This window comes from Vombatus ursinus, unplaced genomic scaffold (assembly GCF_900497805.2).
Source record: "Vombatus ursinus unplaced genomic scaffold, bare-nosed wombat genome assembly UNPS02013106.1, whole genome shotgun sequence".
Lineage (NCBI taxonomy): Eukaryota > Metazoa > Chordata > Mammalia > Diprotodontia > Vombatidae > Vombatus > Vombatus ursinus.
The window spans coordinates 8,621-28,795 of record NW_020952884.1 but is presented as its reverse complement, the minus strand read 5'-3'; the positions used below and the strand labels follow the sequence as shown (position 1 = coordinate 28,795).

The 20,175-nt window shown below is 48.4% G+C and overlaps 2 protein-coding genes across 5 annotated transcripts; one reads left to right on the top strand and one right to left on the bottom strand.

Annotated features, from left to right (window-relative positions):
- Positions 1 to 56: 56 nt before the first annotated feature.
- On the bottom strand, positions 57 to 4,112 carry LOC114040422 (potassium/sodium hyperpolarization-activated cyclic nucleotide-gated channel 3-like; the record flags this gene model as incomplete). Its single annotated transcript, XM_027858535.1, has 3 exons — positions 3,814 to 4,112; positions 958 to 1,387; positions 57 to 218 (listed from the first exon to the last, which is right to left on the bottom strand). Coding segments are annotated over exons 1-3 (891 nt in total), but the record flags the coding sequence as incomplete, so codon positions are not given.
- Positions 4,113 to 9,108: 4,996 nt separating this feature from the next.
- Positions 9,109 to 19,537, top strand: LOC114040423 (dual specificity protein kinase CLK2). Of its 4 annotated transcripts, none has more exons than XM_027858537.1 (13): positions 9,109 to 9,152; positions 11,578 to 11,747; positions 12,489 to 12,708; positions 13,436 to 13,523; positions 13,869 to 13,935; positions 14,104 to 14,220; positions 15,447 to 15,613; positions 16,482 to 16,576; positions 17,354 to 17,483; positions 17,593 to 17,675; positions 17,867 to 17,946; positions 18,430 to 18,520; positions 18,991 to 19,537. In XM_027858537.1, the coding sequence occupies exons 2-13, from the start codon at positions 11,578 to 11,580 to the stop codon at positions 19,174 to 19,176; spliced, it is 1,494 nt and encodes a 497-aa protein (XP_027714338.1). In that variant the 5' UTR covers positions 9,109 to 9,152; the 3' UTR covers positions 19,177 to 19,537. The 4 variants fall into 4 exon arrangements, with proteins under 4 accessions (XP_027714338.1, XP_027714339.1, XP_027714337.1 ...); XM_027858538.1 differs by lacking the exon at positions 9,109 to 9,152 and adding an exon at positions 9,208 to 9,307 and having other exon boundaries at positions 13,439 to 13,523; XM_027858536.1 differs by lacking the exon at positions 9,109 to 9,152 and adding an exon at positions 9,208 to 9,307.
- Positions 19,538 to 20,175: the final 638 nt, after the last annotated feature.

Genomic DNA, 20,175 nt, shown 5'->3' with positions numbered 1-20,175 from the left:
AGAGTGACCCCTGGCAGCCCAGGGAATAGATAATGAGGAAGAGAGAAGTGTCTCACCACCATGTGGTTGATGGAAACCCAGCAGTCAGGAGGAAAGTCCTGGAGCATTGGGACCAGGAATTGTAGGCAGCCATCCCAGTGACACAACAGCAGCATCATCCCAATGAGATTGAAGATCCGAACCACAGCACTGGCCAGGTCATAGGTCATGTGAAAGATCTGGGGGAGGAGAGTGTGCAGGGGCTGTGGGCAGGGTCACTTCTCTCTTGGTCCCTGCCCCCTTCACAATTTTGCAAATATTTCTAGTTCTCATGTCCTTGCATTACCCCACTTAATTCCCCCCCCCCCCCCCCCCGCCCCTGCCCAATATATCCTACAGTTACTACTACAGGCATAGCCCTAGAGAGAGTGGTAAGATACCTTATAGCCCTTAATAAATGTGTACGAAAATGTTGAATTATCATCAGCCTTACAATGACTAAAAGGAGGGTAGAGGCAAGTGAAATATGTAAAGCATTTTGCAAACCCTAAAACACATATAAATGTTAACTATTATTCCTATTAGGAGAGAGGGAGACTCTTTGAGTCCACTCAGCATCTTCCACATTCTTATAGTCCCTTGATCTATCTCCCCTTTCTCTTACCTTGGTCTTCCCCTTTCTCTCCCTTAGATCTGACTTAGCTCCAAACACTTTTATAGCAGTAGTTTTGTACTATATACCATCAATCCAACCATGATATCATCATCTTCCTATAGTTCTATCTTCAGAAACTTTATCCCAGCCCTCTCTCTGGTAAGAACAATAACCCTAAAAACCCCCTCTCTCTTCTCCCCACACCTGATGATGTTATGCCCCAGAGACCCTACCTTTGAAACTCCACCCACTTCTCTAGTCCTTGAACTCTTTGTCCCCTAAGGGATGAGATAAATCCCACCCTGCCCACCTCCCCACCCCACCTCCTCCCATTGGTGGATGTATCGGATGAGGCGGGAGAGGCGGAGCAGCCGCAGAAGGCTGAGGATCTTGGTGAAACGGACAATTCGAAGGGCCCTGGCTGTCTTGTAAACCTCAGCATCTAATCGTGGTTCCAACTCCACCACGAGGAAGATGTAGTCCACTGGAATGGAGGAGATGAGATCCACTAAAAACCAGGTGCGGAGGTAGCGAGTTCGGATGGCTTGAGGAGCCAGGAGAATCTCTGCTCCTTCTTCCACCACAATCCCTGTCCTGAAGTTCAGCACCAGGTCCAGCAGGAAAAAGGTGTCGGAGAGGACATTGAAGACAATCCAGGGTGGGGAGTTTTCCTCCTTGAAAAAGGTGATGCCCACGGGGAGGACAATAAGATTCCCCACCATTAATAGTAGCATGATCAGGTCCCAGTAAAATCTAGTGGGAAAGGAAGAGGAGTGAGGACTCTAAGCACTCCTTTTCTACATGATCTACTTCTGTCTCATCCTCTTCTGTCTCCAGGTCTTTAATATTTTGTTCCCCTTTCTAGAGCCCCCCTAGTCTTCCCAGTCCTGTGGAATAATTCCTCTCTAGGACTGACTTTCCTGGGTATATTCTCTACATTCTATCGCTATCCATGCCAGTTGCATTAACCCCCTTTGTTTCTCTATCTTTGTGTCTTTAAGGTGGGAAAGGTGGTAGAGTTGTCCTATTTCCGCCGTAACAATGAATTCTTTTTTTTTTAAGGCAATTGGGGTTAAATGACTTGCCCAGAGTCACACAGCTAGTAAGTGTCAAGTGTTTGGTCTGAGGTCGGATTTGAACTCAGGTCCTCCTGACTTCAGGGCCAGTACTCTATCCACTGCGCCACCTAGCTGCCCCTCCGCCATAACAATGAAAAGTTTCCAAGGGCAAGGACAATATCTTTATGAAGAAATTTTCCATACCACCTTGGCCTCTCATCCTTTCTAACTCCTTCCATCCACTGATATTCCAGCTGAGTATGAGGCTGGACTGAGAGAGGAGAGATCAGGAATAAAAGGGAATGGAAACTCCCTTATCCAAAGGGAATTTTTTTTAATTGTCTGGGCTTTCCAGGGATGTGACCCAGTCCTAGGTATTTCCCACCTTCTAACTTCCAGACTTTCTTTCTATTCAAGGCAACCAAAAGGACCCTCAGCTTCTAGAAGCCACAATAAGAGAGACCAATTTGCATTTTGTTTGCAACTTATTTAGAAGTTCATTATGTTTTCCTCTCTCTATAATACCCACCCTAGCTCTTTCCCTTCACTCCTGCTTCTCTCCTCAATGCCTCTAATTATTTCACCATTCTATCATTCTTACTTGAAGACTCTTTAATTTGTTGGATTCCAGCCATTCAGTCCCTTTCTCTCCCTCCCACCTCAATGGTAAATGCCTTTTATATTTTAAAAGGAACAAAAAAACTGAGCCAGCTCTGCTATTCTGCCATGCTCTGTACCTTTCTTATCTCCTAAAGGACACCCAAGTTTGTACCAGAAGCTGGGAGAGGAGTGAGAGCACTTTCAAGCAAAATAGGATCTTCACAGCCTGAGTCACTCACAGGCAGTCACACGCCCAGCGGGTGATACATTGGGAAGGGTAAGGAGGGGCCAAACGGTTAGAAGTGAAGTGGAGGAGGGGGGTGAGGGGAACGATATACAGGCAACTGGAGGCAATACAAATGAATAGTGAAATTGCCGGTGGAGGAGAGGGGGGTAAGACACCGTAATGTGGTAACAGACAAGAAAAGTGCAGCTGTGGTATTAGCGAGGGCCCTGGCAGAAGAGGGAAGGGGAAGAAAGGAGTAGGGAGAACAAAGGAGGAGGGGTGGGAAGGGAATGTTTCAAGATTTAAAGCAAATCATGTGGTGAGTTTAAAAAAAATGGACATCCATTGTTACAATTGGGTCTAATGGCTCTGGACCCACTCCCAACCTTTATATCCTAAATTTAGGTGCTACTCCCAAATCCTTTCCCCATCCAAGAGCTGTGCTTTACTTTCCCCAAGGACAGGGACATCTTCCTCTTACAGCAATGTGGAGTTGGAGATCCAACCTCTAAAAATGGGTTAGAAGGTTTTTGACTGCTCAACCCCCCCTTAACCTTCCCGGGGCTCAGGGAAGCTACCGGAAGGTGTCCCTGACCCCCATGGCCAGCCTCCAACATTCATACTCTCCCTCTCCACCCCGCCCCCTAGAGCTCGCGCCACTCGCTTTCAGCACCAAGGACAGCGCCCAGAAGAGAGCTTTGATCATTCTAACTCTCCCATCAGCCTCATCCCATCTAGTGTCCCCAAGATTTCTCCTCCTAGCCCTGGAGTGGCTTCCTGTAGGTGAGAGGTCAAAAGGGTGAGAGCCTTGCCCATTTCTAGTGGCCCCCGGAAATCTCCCTCCTGATTTCCCTTGCCCCAAACACCAGGACTGGATACAACCCGGGGAATCCCCACCCTACTTGTTCTTTCTAGGACCGGAAGAACCCGTCGAGGGTGGAGCCGGGACCCCCAAGACCGGAAATACCTGCCCCCCACCAGCACCCCCAGCTGTCTTTCCCACAGCTGCAGCAATCCCAACGAAAACGGGACCAGCCCCCTCGAAAACAAGAAGTCTACACAATGGTGGGTGGTGGTGGTAGTGGTGGTGGTGGTGGTGGGGTGGGGGACAGGGTGTCTACTGATCCCAATCCTTGCCCACTTGGTGACCCTCCGCCGGCCCGGAAGTGACGTGTCCGTCAAGGATGGGCAGGGTCCGAGGCCCCCCGGGTATCCCTGGGACCTGCAGTATCTGATCGTCTGTCAGACGGGGCGGGGTCCCCTGGGTCCCCGGAGCCTCCCCGGGCCCGTGGTACCGGAAGTCGCTGTAGGGATGGATGATCCAGGCTCCGGCTGACTTGACCCGCTCCTGCTCTATCTCCACCGCCTTGTGGCTACCGAATACCCGGAGGGAGAACTTGTTGACGGCTGGCTGGAGGAGGGCCCCGAGCTGCCGCCGCATCGGCCCGGGCCCTAGTTCGGGCCCCGGAACGGGCGAGGGTCCTGGGACGGCGGTAGCCGGGCCGGGGGCAGGCGGGGGGGCCGCCTCCAGCCCCAGGGTGCCTCCGTCTCCTGCACCCGCCGTTGCTGCCGCGGGCCGCTGCTCAGAATCCATGGTGGCAGTCCCCCCCTTTCCCCTTCAAAGCCTCGGCCTCCCTGCCCCCAACAAGGCCATCGCGACCCCGACGCAGCCCCGGGAGCCAGAGCGGAGCTCTAGCCGAGCCTGAGCCGGAGCCGGAGCCGGCGGCGCAGCCCCGCGGGCTAGGAGCGGAGGCGGCGGGCGGGCGGCGGCTCCCAGCTGCCGGCGCTTGGGGCGAAGGGGGTGTGTGTGACGGGCGGGCGGGGAGCGGGGCGGAGACAGGGCTGGCAGCTGGAGGGGAGCGCACGCCCCCAGGCGGGAGCTGAAGGGAGTGGGGGGCGGGCCGCGTGGGAGGGCCGGGTCTCCACCTCCCAGAGGCAGAGTGGGGCGGGATCCAGTGCAGAGTCCGAGACCTGGGTCTTGTTACGATGTCCCGAGACAGCTGAATAAAGAGCGGGTCTGGGAGGCGTGGGGAGCTGCTCGAAGACCAAGGTTCTCTATTGGGGAGCGCGCTGGCAGGTCCTGGGCAGAAAAGGGAGAGCCGTGGAGGTATACTGCTCCCTCTGCAACTGTAGGCAATATCCTGGACCCCGACCTGAGACTACCGCCCTTTTTACGACCCTCCATCTTGCCCCTAGGTCTGTCTCCTGCTCCTGACTTTCCATCCTTCCCTTCGGACCCATCCTCCTGCCCATAATCCATCATTCCCTCACATGCTAGCTACTCTACTACTCCCCTACCTCTTGCTCGTAGGCTCACCTCTCTTGCCAAGGACCTTTGAGCCTTCTCAGCCCCTGATTGTCCTCTATCCATGAACTTATATGATTTAGTGGATAGTGTTGGACTTTGAGTCAGGAGGACCTGAGTTCAGATCCTGTTCAGGCACTCACTAGCTACTGACCCTGTGCAAGTCACTTAACCTGTCTCAATTTTCTCATCTGTAAAATGGAAGTAAAAATAGAACCTACTTCACAGGGTTGTTGTGAGGATCAAATGAAACAACATATGTAAAGCACTTTGCCAATCTTAAAGCTCTATATAAATGCTAGCTATTATCTATAGCTTCTTTCTTCTTGCCCATAACCTTCCCACCCTACTCCCAGCCCGTCTCCTCCTGTCTGTTATCCTCCACGTAGCCTTGCCTCCTCTCATCCCTGACACTAGGTGTGCATGTCAGCCCTATGCCCTCCTGCCCATTACTAGTCCTCCTTCCAATGATCCTCCACCGTATTCCCAAGTCCCCTGAGTCTTCTTTAGGTCCCACCCCACCACTCCATATTTAACCTTGCTTCAGCCCACTGCACTGGGAATCAGAGGTCCTGGGTTTGAATTCTGGATCTCCCACTTACTTTGTGACACAAGCAAGTAATTTCCCCTTTGTGGGTCTCAGTTTCTCCATCTTTAAAATAAGAGGGTTAGACCAAGGGCCTTTTCTGGTCTAATTCCTATGGTCAATTTCTGACCATTTTCCCTTATGCTTTTTCACTGGAACAATCCTCAGCCCACCCCATCAGATTTTATCTTTATCTCTTCCATATTTCAGGTTAATCTCAGTTCTCCTTCTGACATTTCCTCAATTCCTTCTATCCCATGCTTGACTTGATGCTCTTAAAAAAAATGTGACAGTCAACAAACACAAACATTTCAATATACAAAAAATGGAAAGGATTGCATATGAATCTATGAGCTTCTATGACATAGTGTAAGTTTTAAAAATATATGTAATAAAGTAGTAACTGACACTCCTTTTCTGAACTCCTATCTCCATGCTTCTTCTATTCCATCTTTGAGTCTTCCCACCCTAACTTCCACTTCCAACTGTCTTCAGTCTTCCCTTCTGTTCTCCCATTCTGTATCTGAGGCTTTATTTCTCAGTCCCCCAACCCTCCTCTCTCTAACAAGCCTCCTCTATGCTTTTCTGAGCTATGGTGGAGGGGTTTGCCCCATTGTTTCTCAGTGATACTTTCAGGCCCCAAATCTGCCATCTCATCCTTTCTCTTGACCCTCCCTCCTTTGTGCTTTGAGACTGAAGCCATTTACAGAACACTTATTGAATGTCCAGCACTGTTCTAGAAATGGTGGTGAATGGTAGAACCTTCTACCTAACTTCCTTAGGTCAGTAGATACTACACACATATTGGCAATGTGAGAGGGAACAGGATTAATGGGGTTGTAGAGATAGATCATCTGCCTCCAGCTTTTTTGGGAGCCTCCCAATGCCTGGTGTTCACTCTGTGAGGTGGAGAAAGTGAGAGTCCTTCCTACCCAATGAATAAACACTTATAATAAACACTGTGTGCCAGGGACTATGCTAAGCACTAGGATACACAGAGTCAAAAGACAGTCCTTACCCTCAAGGAGCTTGAAATTTAATGAAGGAGACAAGCAAACAAATATGTACCAATGAGCTATATACAGAATAAATAGGAAGTAAATGAGAGAGGGAAGGCATTAGAATTGAGGGGTTGGGAAAGGCTTCCAGTAGAAGATGGGATTTTAATTAGGATTTAAAGGAAATCAGAGAAAGCTAGTAGGCAGATATAAGGAAGAAGAGAATCCCACAGATTCTCTGCTAGAAGAGCCTTGTATCTATTACAGAGGTAGATGAGATTAAGAAGCAGGGGGCAATGTCACCAAAGCCTTTTTTTCTTTTTCAGTCAGTGCCTAGCACTGTGCTAAGTGCTGGGGATACAAGGAAAGGCAAAAATAAAACCCCTGCCCTTAAGGAGCTTACATTCTAATGGGGGGAGACAACATGGAGATAACTGTGTTTACAAGATATATACAATGTAAATTGGAGGTAATCTTTAAAAAATGGCATGGGGGTGGGGAACATCAGCAAAAGACCTCTTTGCAGAAGGTGATATTTGAGCTGAGTCTTGAAGCAAGCCAGGAATGTAATGGTGGAGATCATAAGGGAGAGCATTCCAGGAATGGGGGATAATCTGGTGGAAAGACATGAAAGTTGAACATAGGATGATTTCTATAGGCAGCCTGGCACAGTCTTGCAATACCTCATAAAGCAACTACTAGATGCAATGGATAAAGCACTGGACCAAGAGTCAGGAAGACCTGAATTCAAATCCAAATGGAGACCCTTATAAGCTATGTGACCCTAGGCAAGTCACTCCACTTGTTTGCCTCAGTTTTCTCTAAAATGGTGTAGTAATAGTACCTACAAGGGTTGTGAGGATCAAATGAGATTATTATAAAACGTTCAGCACAGTACCTGGCACATAAGTGCTATGTGAATGTTAGCTATTATAATTATTTCTATTATTATTATTTATTAGAGTCAGCTCTCCTGGCTCCACAGTCCTGATGTCTTGCCCTGCCAGCTCGCCCCCATCCTTCAGGGCTAGAGTGGAAGAGGCAAGATGGACAATGGTGCAGGAATTCTGTTCTGCTTTGACATCATGGCTTCTGGGATTCTCCTATCGGGACAGGTGAACCTTTTTAACAGACCCAGGCCTAAGAGAATAGTTGAGGGGTGAGTGAGTGGGCCTGGCTTTCCATTGACCTCTGTATACTTTCCTGGGATACCTGGACCTCTCACTTCTCTTTGGTTTATTTTTTAAGACATCTTTAATTTGTAAGTAAATAAAATAAAGATGTAAAAAATTAGTTTCAGCCATAGAAAAGAAGACATAGTGACTGCCCCTGAGAATCTTACAATCTCACTGGCTAGATAAGAAGTACCTCTTCTACCAGGCCTTGTTGAATCATATATATTCTCCAAAATCTGGAGAACATAAAGGGGAGCAAATCGTGTAGTGAAAGCACTGGACTTAAGAGTTAGAAAATCTGAGTTTAACTTCTGCTCCTGCAGTAGTGTGATCTTGGCTAACTCAAAACCTCTCTGGGATTCAGTTTCTTCATCTGTAAAATAGGGCAAACAACATTTGTACCTCTTTCACAGATTTGCTGTGAGCATCAAATGAAATAATGTATGTCAAGCATTCTATAAATTGTAACACTACATAAATGTAAGCTAGTATTATATAATTACATTGCTCCATCAGAGTAGTGACCGCGTCTTCACCTGAAATAGTGCTCTTAGCACCTGGTAAAGGCCAAACAAACGTCAAACTGAATTGAATAAGGGGCATCAGCGCCTGCACTCAACCTTCTCTATTTCGTCTCACTAAGAAATGTTTGTGGTACTCATGTAATGCTCGTGACATTGCCTTTCTAGACCCCCACTTGTATTCCTAAGCCGAGGCCTGAGAATCTGAGACAAAGCGGGAAAATGAAATTTGGTGATAAGAAAGCTTGGGGTTGTGCCCTCTTCTAGCACCGGTCCAGGCACGCTGACCTACATTCCTTATCTTCTATCCTACCCTGAGGATGATGCGGTTACACGGCAGGAAAGCGACGCTAACAAAGCCCTGCAAACAATCACACACGGTAGAAGTGGTAGGGGGTGACTGTTGCTCTTTCCCTGATAATCTTGGGGTGAGGGGTGGGAAAGAAGACATCCACTTCCACTTTGACTGGAGGAAAGCTAAGCCCACGACGGAGCTGCAGGATGGTAAATAGGGAGAGACAGAGGCACTTGACGCTCTGCCCTACACCCGGGACTAGCAACCGTAGCTGATTAGGATCTCAAAACACTTTCCAGGATCTTCCCAAGCCTCGGAGCAGAGGAGAAGGCTTCGGGGCAGGAGGGACGGCGAGAAGGAAAAGAAAGAGAGTAGGAGAGACGTGGCTGACGCCTCGGGTTCCAAGAGCTCCCTTCCATCACTCCCAACATTCCATTTCCTCCTCCTCGCCTCCTTCCTCGACGGGCGAGTTTCCGCGAGGAAACGTGAAGACGACGGTGACGTGCGCGACCCCGATGGGAGGAGTCAGAGGGAGCTGGGAAAGGACGCAGGACGTGTGTGCGTGCGTGCTCGCTCGCGGCGGCGGCGGCGGCGGCGGCGGCGGCGGCGGAGTGAAGCGGCCGGAGCCGGAGCCGTGGCCGGGACCAGGCCCGGGGTGGGAGGCGAGCTGCGGGCGGCGCGGAGGCGATAGATCCCGGGGGGCGGGAGAGGGCCGGGAGGAAGCAGAACCGAGCGCAGCGGGACCCAGGGCCAGGTTCGGTGGGTCCGACGCCCCTGGTTGCGTGGGGAGGGAGAGAGGGAGGAGCCACAGACCGTCGCCGCGGGGGGTGGGGGCCGGTCTCCGGCCGCAGCGCCGCCGCCATCACGGACTTCCTGTGGGACAAGCGCACGGGCCTCGCAGCCAGAACGGTGAGCGCGCGGACTGGCGGGCCGCGAGGGCGCGCGGCAAGATGGCGGTGCGGGGGCGCGCGCCGTGGGGAGGGCCGGGGAAGGTGCAGGACTTGAGAGGGTCTGGGGTCGCGGCTCTGCGGAAGGACGAGGCCTGTTGCTAGCTGTTGAGTAGAAAAGGAAGGGTGTGGGAGAGGGCTGGCCCTGTCCCGTGGGAAGCCGGAAGGTATGGGGGGGAGGGGGCTCGGGCAGAAGTGACCAGGGGTCAGGGACCGAGGTGTGTCAAGGAACGGGGCGGCCTGGACAGCGCACGTTAGGAGTTCGGCCGGGTCTGTGAGACCCCACGGTAGCTCCTTGGGCCTTGACTGCTTGAGCAAGTAGAGAAAAAGAAAAGAAACGAGACTTAGAAGTTGGTCGTGTGAGAGGTTTCCCTAGGAGGGGCTTATGGTACGGAGGTGCACCCTTGGAACATGGTTGCTGGAGCAAATGGAGAAAAAAAGAAAAAGAGATTTCGATGTTGGTCGTGTGAGAGATTTCCTTAGTAGTAGCTTATAGGGGCGAGGTGCTCTGTAGGAGACATCTAGGTGCAATTCAGGTGGTCTAGGATTAAATTGAAATGGAGGAGGGTTCTCAGTGCTTGGGAATTATAAGACTTGTACAGGTTTAAGATTAGGAAAGTACCTTGTAAGTACATTGTCTCAGTTGTTACTTATAACTTTGAGAGGTAGGACAAGTATTCTCAATTTACAGACGAGGAAGGGGTAGCTAGTGTCCTAAGGAGACAATATGGTCTTATTGTTTCCTTGATTTTCTTCCCTACCCCCAGACTAGGAACCTAGCCAAATATCAGTCTCCTCAGTTCAGAGTTGGGCTGAGAGTGAGGAGAGATTCAGAATATGACCCAGATGTCTGAGTACTGTAATGGAACTCTTACCACATGGAAACCTCTGCTCCTAATACGTTTCTGTTCCTGAAGCAATCTCTCTCCCTCTCCCTCCCTCCCTCCCTCCCTCTCTCCCTCTTCACCCCACCCTTCTCCTCTTCCTCCAACCTCATTCACCTGTAACTACTATTTCTCTCTGAAAGTTTCCCACACTTGGTTTGTGGGGAACGGGGAGAAAGAAGATCACTGTTCCTCCTCTTCCTTCCTCCCACCCCTCCATGGAACCTGGAGGGTAGTCCTATCTTAGCCAAGAAGTGCTGATACCAATTTAAAAACCAGCCATTCTTCATACCTTCTGAATACAAGAGAGGAATGGCCTGCTGGAAAGCAGATTCCAGTTGGGAGCCCTTTAAGGAAAACATTCTAAGGGAGTTGGGATGGACTCAAATCCCTCGAACTGTAATAGTAAATTGACAGTATTTATTGGATGTTCATTCTGTACAATTATAGGTAAGAGGGTAGTAAAGTATTGGCAAAAGAAATTAGATATAAAATTGTTAAGATTCTCGTCCTTGATGTACTTAGTCTAGTTAAAGAAAAAACATGAACACATAATGACATTAGATCACTTAAGCAATATACTTTGAAGATTTGCTATATTCTGTAAGCAAAACTAGTTTAACACATTCTGTGTTGTAACCCATCCAAAGATGAGCCATAGAAAGACCTCATAATAACAGCCTTACCAGTTACAATCTCATTTATAACAGTCTTTCAGCCTTTATCCAACAAATGTCTTTTAAGCTCTTACTGTGTGCAAATCACTGTGGTAAATGCATGGGGAGGAATAAAGATTAAATAAGAGCCTTCTTGCTTTTCTGGAGAATATAGTTGAGGAAGGGAATAGGACAAAACATCTGTTAATACAAGGTAACCCATCCATGTGTGCAAAACTTCAAAATGTTGAGTTGGGAAACATTGAGGAAAGTTCATGAAGAAGGAAGTGTTTAAGCTTGAATTTAAAGGAGGGGTAGAATAGGAACTGGGGATATCATTCCAGGGATAAAGAATAATGTGGGCAAAAGCAAGGACCGTAGACCCAACAGACCATGTTATACATGTTTCAACAAGTGAAAGCTTACAATGCAAAGGGGAATCAAGGTAGAAGAATAAGCCAGGTAGGGTTATTTATGAAAATCTTATTGAAATTTTGAGCTAGATTGGGAAGGAGGAGAGGGTATCATTGGTGGGGTGGAATGATAGGCACAAAGGCATGAACAAATATGTTATTATTGATAAAAGAGGTCATAAAGGAAATTGATTTAACACCACAGGTCTTTGTAGGAGAGACATAAAGATCAGGGTTTGTCATGAAAATCTGCCTCCCTCACTTGTCTACTTCTTTCAGATGCCTCACCCCCGAAGATACCGCTCTTCAGAGCGGGGCAGCCGGGGCAGCTACCATGAACGTTACCGAAGTCGAAAACATAAGCGACGAAGAAGCCGCTCTTGGTCCAGCAGCAGTGACCGGACTCGGCGGCGTCGACGGGAAGGCAGCTATCATGTCCGTTCTAGGAGGTGAGGAGCTTGGAGGTGCTTAGGGAACTCTGGGTAGAATTTTTAAAAATCAGCCAAAATGCATTATTGCAAAATTGCTGTAACTGTATGAACCTTGCAGCTGTTATAGTATCAACAGTATTTACTAAATACCCATTCTAAAAAGATCTGGATGTGGGTAGGAAGGTGAGAGTGAATATTGATGAGGAAAATTAGATATAAAATAGTTAAGATTCCTGTCCATAATGTACTTGTAGTCTAGTTGAAGAAACAGAACACACACATAAAATGACCATGGCTTAATAAGATATAAGATAGGTCAGTGAGAGTGCTGGTGGTATGGATAGTAAGTGGAGTTCTTTAGGGAAAGTGCCTGAAAAGAGGTCAGTTTTTCAATGCCTTATAAAGGAGGGGATGAAAAGAGGTCAAGTGGGTTTTGTTGTTTTGTAGCATGTTTTTTAGAGGGTGGGCGATGCTTATGTGTGTGTGTGTGGGGGGGGGTATTCTCTTTGGATATTTTCTTATCTCATTGTCCTGGACCTTGGGTTCCTAAGAATACTAGGAGGAGGTTTGAAAGCTATTTCCTAGTAGTAGAATGCCTCCTTTTTGTCCTCACTAATGGGCAAAACTGGAGAAGAGAGGGAGACTGAGAGCTGTGTGTTTGACGTCACCTGGTATGGCAGAGCATCTAAGTGAATGGGGAAAAATGCCCTTCCTCTATCAGATTGGCTTAGTCTTTGTTACTTCTTTCTCTCCAATCAGCTATGATGACCACTCTTCTGACCGGCGGGCTTATGACCGACGATACTGTGGCAGCTATAGGCGTGACTACAGCCGGGAACGAGGGGAACCTTATTATGAAACTGAGTATCGACATTCCTACGAGTACCATCGAGATGACAGCTACCGTAGCCAACGAAGTAGCCGTAGGAAACACAGGCGGCGGAGACGACATAGCCGGACATTCAGCCATTCATCTTCGGTGAGTATTCAACACTATCTCTTCTCTCCCCATTCTTCAAGATTCTTAGGATTCTGGGTAAGTAGGAAATGACCTTGTTTTCAGCTGTGCTATGGGGTGTGGATACTGTGGTGGGCACTAGGCCAGTCCTCTTCCTCTGAAACTCTGGCTCTTGAAGGACACCAGGACATTAGATCTTGGATTATACTGACACTTGCATTTATGCTCACTAAGTGCCCTCTTTGGCATACTATACCTGCTGTTCTTAGGATGATCAGCTCTGTTCTGAATGCCTTGATTGCTTTTTATTATTTAATAACAATAATTAATAATAAAGTGAGGCCTTGCTTGAGATATGCCTCTCTCCTTCAGGCTCTGGGCTCTGTACCCATATCTGTGGGGGGAACTGATGGGGGGTAGGGTAAATGTCTGCCCCATGGAGGAGACATTGTTGTCTGTCATGGGACTGTGGGTGACTAGCGACTGAACCACTTCTTTGCTCTGCCCCATCCCTCTTCCTGACCCCACTTTGGGTTTGGGGACCTGGGACTATACGTCGCTCTCTCTTCTGTCCCCAATCCACCTTATTACATCTGACGTATTACCTTCCGCTGTCCCCCCCCCCCATCATCGTCTGTCCCCCTTGGCTGGGCGCCTGTGACCGGTGGCCCCTCTACCATTCACCCCGCCTCCCTTCGGCCCCCGCTCGACACCTGGCTCGCTCCTACCCCCCACCGCCCCCTGACAGCAGCACAGCAGCCGGAGAGCCAAGAGTGTGGAGGACGACGCTGAGGGTCACCTCATCTACCACGTCGGGGACTGGCTACAAGAGCGATGTACAAGCCAAATCGTAACAATCCTATAGCTTGTAATGGTCCTATAAACATCTTAACCTCCCCTATGCCAACCCAAGTCACTGCCTCTTCTGTCTCTTCTCTGTGATGTTTGTCATATGGGTGGTTTGAGTTGTTATTATAAATTGATCCCTATAGCCCACTTTCAGCTCTTCTGACCCTGGGTTTAGGTGGTGGGAATCAGTCAGGGGTCTCCTCCCATGACTATCTGTCTCCCCCTTCTGTCATCTCCTACCCCCAGGTCAGTATGCTCATCTTCTATCAACTAAGCTTACCCTACCTTCTCTCTTCTTCCCTCTCCCCCAATCCCATTCTATACCATTTCAGATGAGATTGTGAGCACTCTAGGAGAGGGGACCTTTGGCCGTGTTGTACAGTGTGTGGATCATCGAAGGTATGAGCTAACCCTTTTTAACCCCTTTTTGTCCCCCAGGCAATCCCAAGAATAGAGGGATGAAGCATATGTAGGCATATTTTCCTGATTTCTAAATCTCATAGCCAATCTGACAGATTCAGGAGTGCTCTTGAGCACCTACCAACAGTTTCTCCTGCCATCTTGCAGGGGTGGAGCTCGGGTTGCCCTAAAGATCATTAAGAATGTGGAAAAGTACAAAGAGGCAGCACGACTGGAAATCAATGTGCTGGAGAAGATCAATGAAAAGGACCCAGACAATAAGAAGTAAGCAGGGCAGGGAATGAAGGCCTGAGTTTCCATCCTTCTCACACACCAGAGACTCCCCTGATTTTGTGGGCCATTGGGAAACAAGAAGAAACCAAGAGGGTACAAGTCTTCCCCATCTTGTCATTTTTCCATTTCTTTATCTTCATATTCATCATACTCATTTGCATTTTTAAAAAATTTAATAAGCCCTTAATTATACAGGCTGACATCATAACAGTACAGAGCTTTTTGTAATGACCTAATCTTTGATATCTAGAACATATGATCTCAAAGAGATGCAGTAGATACAGCTATATTACATGGCAGTAGAAAAGTATTAAGCCAAAATATGAATGGACTAGAGGGGGAGGGTTTGTGTGTGTACGTATATGTGTACATACACATAAACATACGTACACATTAAAGAGGTAAAAATATCTATCATCAAGCATTTATTATGTACTTATTACATGCTAGGTTTTTTATACATGCATACACACACATATGCGTGCGCTTATGTATGTCAGTGTTAGGGACGTGGTTTTGTTGGTGTGGGAACTCCTTCTACTGATGCCTGAGGCTCAGAAAGTGTGACTTGCCCATGATCACAAAGCTGGTAAGTATCACAGCCAGTCTTTAAACCCTGGGCTTCCTGATTCCAAGGCTGGCTTTCTTCATTATATAAACTTCTTTGTGTGTGCGCATGTGCACATGTGTGGGTAGACATGCAAATGAATTGGAGGTATGTATGCATACATATTACAACAAATACTGGTCAAGGATGAGTGCATTTTAGGAATCTGGCCAGGGAAAATACATACTAGTAGTGGAAACTGGAGAATGTTATTTGTACTGCATGGGGTAGATGAACACCAAGTAAGTGGAGGTAGCCTAGGACATAAAATGGACACACGCTGTGGATCTAAGTCTCCTCTTAGATGGCATCTAAGACCACCCAGCTCTGCATCTGTTTTTTCTGGTCAATGCAGGAAAGCTTCATAAGGGAAGCAGAGTCTCCGGAGCTATTTAGTGATGGAAGAAAACTAGCTTGATGATTTTCCAGCATCACATGCAAAGGAGATCCTGAGTGCAGTCATGTAGTCAGCCACAGGCTAGGCAGGGCCCCTGACCAGCCCTCAATCTGCTGGCCTTGTTCTGCCATGTGAGCCCACCCTGCCACCGCTACAGGTGGAGGAGGAGCAGGCAGAGGGGGTTCACTGCTCTCCCCTTCCCTCTCTCCTCAGCCTGTGTGTCCAGATGTTTGACTGGTTTGACTACCATGGCCACATGTGTATCTCCTTCGAGCTCCTGGGCCTCAGCACTTTCGACTTCCTCAAAGACAACAACTACCTGCCCTACCCCATCCACCAAGTGCGCCACATGGCCTTCCAGCTGTGTCAGGCCGTCAAGTGTGAGTGGGGCGGGCAGAGGCGGGCTCAGGGCAGCGCGCCCCCTCCCTAGGGGACCTCTTCAGGCTCAGTTTCACGCTCGTGAAGCCCTTGAGCAGCCAACTCTTGACTAAAATCTGCGATTCTTGCTTTCAATGCCACTTTGACATCCTCTTCTTCTGACTTAACTCCTTGGCTGATGTTACCACCATCTGTCTTTATTCTCACTCCACGTTCAGCCCATCCGGAGCTAGAAGAGAAGGCCTTTGAAACCAAAACACTTAATTGCTGCTTTCCCTTTCTTCCCAGGGAAAGTAGTAGCCAGACATCCAGTGTTTAGATAGGGCCACTTGGCCCAGGCTAGGGGCTGCATTCATCAGAGAGGGTTGACGTCCACTTCTAGCAAGGACATGGGGAGCAGGGAATAGTTGAGTTGACCCAGGGTTCAAGATAGTGAATCTGGACAGCTTCGTGGTTCTTCTTGAGTCTGATCTTCATAGGGCAACTTCATGATTTGCTTTGAAGTTTGGGGAATTTCTGTGCCATCAGATGCCTCCATGTGTCTGGGTCGATATAAAAAGATGTTCCAAAGCCAGATATGTGGTTTGAGGATCGTTCTCTGGTTTTTATATCGTATCACAGTTTCCCCTCCTTTGGCACTGAGAATCAAATGTATCCAGTTTCTCTATAGACCTTGTAGATGATTGTCAGCCGTGAGTTGAAGGGTTTCTTAGTGCAGTCAGTTAATTGACTGTAGAATAGAGAGTACTCCTTAGTGGTTCCTAGATCCGACCTCTGTGACAGCTCCGATCCCACCCATTGGATTAGGCTGGAATGCTTCATCCCTGCCCCTACTTAGGACTTGGCTTGACCCCGCCCTCTCCCCTGCAGTCCTCCATGACAACAAGCTGACACATACGGACCTCAAGCCAGAAAACATCCTGTTTGTGAATTCGGACTATGAGCTCACCTACAACCTGGAGAAGGTGAGAGGGCTGGAGCCTCTCTGGCAAAGGGGTAGGGGCAGCTGTGCTACTTCAATTGTTCCCTTGCTTCCTGTCCTTTCACCTTTATGTCTCCTGTATCTTCTCCTTTCCCTCTGCCTCCACTTCAGTTCCCGCTAAGACTAAGAATACCAGAATAGAATGAGAGTAAGAAAACCAGCTTAAATTGCAAGAGGAATTGGGAAAAACTGAGAACTACTTTCTAGTAGGGGTTTTTTTTATCCTATCAAATATTACATTAATGATATTGATTCCACATTTCTGTAGTTCTGGCTAAACTCATGTTCCAGTCTGCTCTTTCTCTTTCTTGAGGTAGTCTGTAAGGCTGTAGTTCAGCTAGCTTGAATACCAGAGGAATATCACCAAAGATAAAAGCTGAGTGAGGATCAAAGGGGGATAGCACTGTCCCTCCCCTGACTCTAGCCATCTCTCATATACACAATTGTGTATACTCACATCCTTATTTAGATTTATTTAAATGCCACACATCGAGAAATGTTCCGGATACATGTAGACTCTCAGGTTGGCTGATCTGTTCTTGATTCTCCTGTGGCCTCCACTTCTGAAAGTACTTTGCTGAAATAGATGTGGAGGCTGGGGAGCAAGAGGTGTCTCTGGCTGGTGAAGGAATGGGCGGGAATCAAAAATGACATACATCCTCAAGGGTTCTTTGTGAGAATGCTCCAGTGCTTGAAGCATGAGGCCAAGTCATAGCTATACCAGAAGCTGAGATTAAATCTCCACTTGTCTTTCTTCTAGAAACGGGATGAACGGAGTGTGAAGAATACAGCAGTACGGGTAGTGGATTTTGGCAGTGCCACTTTTGACCACGAGCACCATAGCACCATTGTTTCCACTCGACATTACCGTGCTCCAGAGGTCATCTTGGGTAAGGGAGGATAGGACTATCTGGGATGGGGTGGGATAAGGGTGGGGCCAGCTGGGGCCTCACAGCGCCATCTCCCCCTCCCACCCCTCCCTCCCATCCCCACACCCAGAGCTCGGCTGGACACAGCCCTGTGACGTGTGGAGCATCGGCTGCATCATCTTCGAGTACTACGTTGGCTTCACCTTGTTCCAGGTGAGAGGGAAAGGGCGCCTTACAACACCCCCTGGCACCTACCTACCCTTTTGCCTTCTGAGAACCCACCTGCCTGTTCTCCCCACCCACCATTCCTGCCCATCTCTGCCACTCAGAAGCTTTTCCATATACTTAGCATGTAACCCATCATCTCCCCTCCCCCATGGACCATTAATCTCTTCATTCCCCAGACTCATGACAACCGAGAACACTTAGCCATGATGGAGAGGATCCTGGGGCCTATTCCCTCTCGAATGATCAGAAAGACCAGGTAGGTGAGAGCCCAACTTTTGGGTGAAGCTTTAATACTCATCCTCTCCCTCTGAGGAGTGGGATTTCCTGAGAAGTGGGTACATTTTTCCAATGTACCCACTTTTTTTCCAAGTCTTCTTGGCACTTTCATGGCCAGCTAAGGCCTAGGGATCTAATAATAAAACTGATGTTTTTATAGTGCTTTAAGACTTTCAAAGTGCATTACATACATTTTCTCATTTGGTCCTCATAACCCTATGAAGTGGTATTATCCCCTTTTATAGATAGGAAAATGGAGGTTCAGAAAAGTTAATTAACTTGTTCATGGTTACAGAAGTAGTGTATGTCAGATGTAGATTTCAAAGCCAGGTCTTAACTGGCTCCGAAACCAGCATTCTTTCTACTTAATGATGCTGCCTCTCTATCCTGAGATCAAGGAGGTGGGGGAGTTTTCCTTATGAATGTGAACCCCTTGGATCCCTTAAACCCCCACCTCCAACAGGAAGCAGAAGTATTTTTACCGGGGTCGACTGGATTGGGATGAGAACACATCGGCTGGCCGTTATGTACGAGAGAATTGCAAACCTCTGCGGGTGAGCAGGCTTGGGGACGGTGAATTCTCAAAGACTAGTTTTAATTTTGGGGACTAGTGGAGGGGTTGGAAGAAATTGAAGAAAAAAATATGTGATTATTATTGGGGGACAGCAATGAGAGGCTAAAAACTGGTTTAAAAAATACCAGAGTCAGAGGTCAAAGCAGCATCCTAGATACTTAGGAAAAAGTATAATCTCTAACTTTAGGAAACTTATAATCAAATAGAAGATACAAGGAAAATTATTTTCTTGTATCAAGGATGAGGCTTCTTGGGTATGCTGAGCTGTGAAATCAAAGCAGAGGAGCAACAATGGTGTTGGGAGGTACATAGTATGGCTTAGAAGTATTAGTCTGGGTTAGATACTCTTCAGGATTCAAAACCAAGCCTAAAGAAGAACCAAATCAGCCCACCATGGAGGGTCTGGTTTCTCTGGGCAGCCCAGCTCACCCTTTTCCTGCCCTCCACCAGCGATACCTGACATCGGAGGCAGATGAACACCACCAGCTATTTGACCTGATTGAGAGCATGCTAGAATATGAACCTGCCAAGCGACTGACCCTGGGCGAAGCCCTTCAGCATCCTTTCTTTGCCCGCCTTAGGGCTGAACCACCAAGCGCTAAGGTGTGGGACTCCAGTCGGGATATCAGCCGGTGACAACTGGGCCTGGGGTCCCTTGTTGCCTCTTATGGCAATGAGTGGCCGATCTGGGACACTGGTGCTTTTTTATACAAAAGAATGGAGCAGGAGCATAACTTCCCTCACCCTCCTCCTGGCTCCTTTGTAAACCTGTGAATATGTGAGATAGTGTAAATACAGCAGAGCTCTCTGGCGTTTATTCCCTTTTCCCACTGAAGCCCTGTATATAAAAGCTGTCCCTTCAACACCCTCTCAGGCCTTCATTTGCTCTTTTCAGCAGTGCTGGAGGGAGCGTGAGGTGGTGAGGTAGCACCTACCCTATGTTTTATAAGGAATTTTGTACAGTCTTTGTGAAATAAATATGATGTGCTTCAACTGACCCATCTGGAATTTGGAGTTCGGCAAAATAAGTTGGGTATTTGAAGAACACCTGAGCATTCTCCAAATTTGATCAAATACATAATTACCGCCTTTGCTAACAAGTTTCCTGTGGGGAAAACAAAACCTAACAACTAGCTGGCTTTTCCGAGTTGGTTTGAAAGGAGGCACTACTGCCCGCCCTTGAGGAAGCCGGCAGCTTGGGTAGTAAGATGCTGACACTGGAGAGTGACCGGAACCTCCGGGGCCACTAGGTGGGCACAGCCCCCGCAGGCCCCAAATTAGACGTGCCTGCACTTCTCCGCAATACCTGGAAGTCCTAGGTCGGGGTTTCGGGGGTGCTTGGGACCAAGTGTTAAGCGGTTGAATCAGGCTGACTGGGCAGACGGATGCCAGACAGCAAACGGATTGGGGAGACGGCTGCCCACGACCCGTAGGGCCTACCGGGAGGCGTAGTTCCTCAGTGAGAGATGGTCACATGAGCAAGGGGGCGGCATCCAGAGTCGGGAGTGGGACAGGCAGATAATTATTCTCCGCTTCCGCCTTAGGCTCTGAAGCATGCGTAGTCGTCCCCTGCTGCAGGGATTTCCCCAGATTCTTCCGGTTCTCACGGCCAATCAGCGCTCTCGGGAAGCGGGG

Bases quoted from the DNA above. Each gene is read 5' to 3' on its own strand.
- LOC114040423 (XM_027858537.1), top strand. From the start codon at position 11,578: ATGCCTCACCCCCGAAGATACCGCTCTTCAGAGCGGGGCAGCCGGGGC. The intron at 16,577-17,353 runs GTGAGAGGGCTG...TCTTTCTTCTAG, and splicing joins TCACCTACAACCTGGAGAAG to AAACGGGATGAACGGAGTGT. The intron at 18,521-18,990 runs GTGAGCAGGCTT...GCCCTCCACCAG, and splicing joins AGAATTGCAAACCTCTGCGG to CGATACCTGACATCGGAGGC.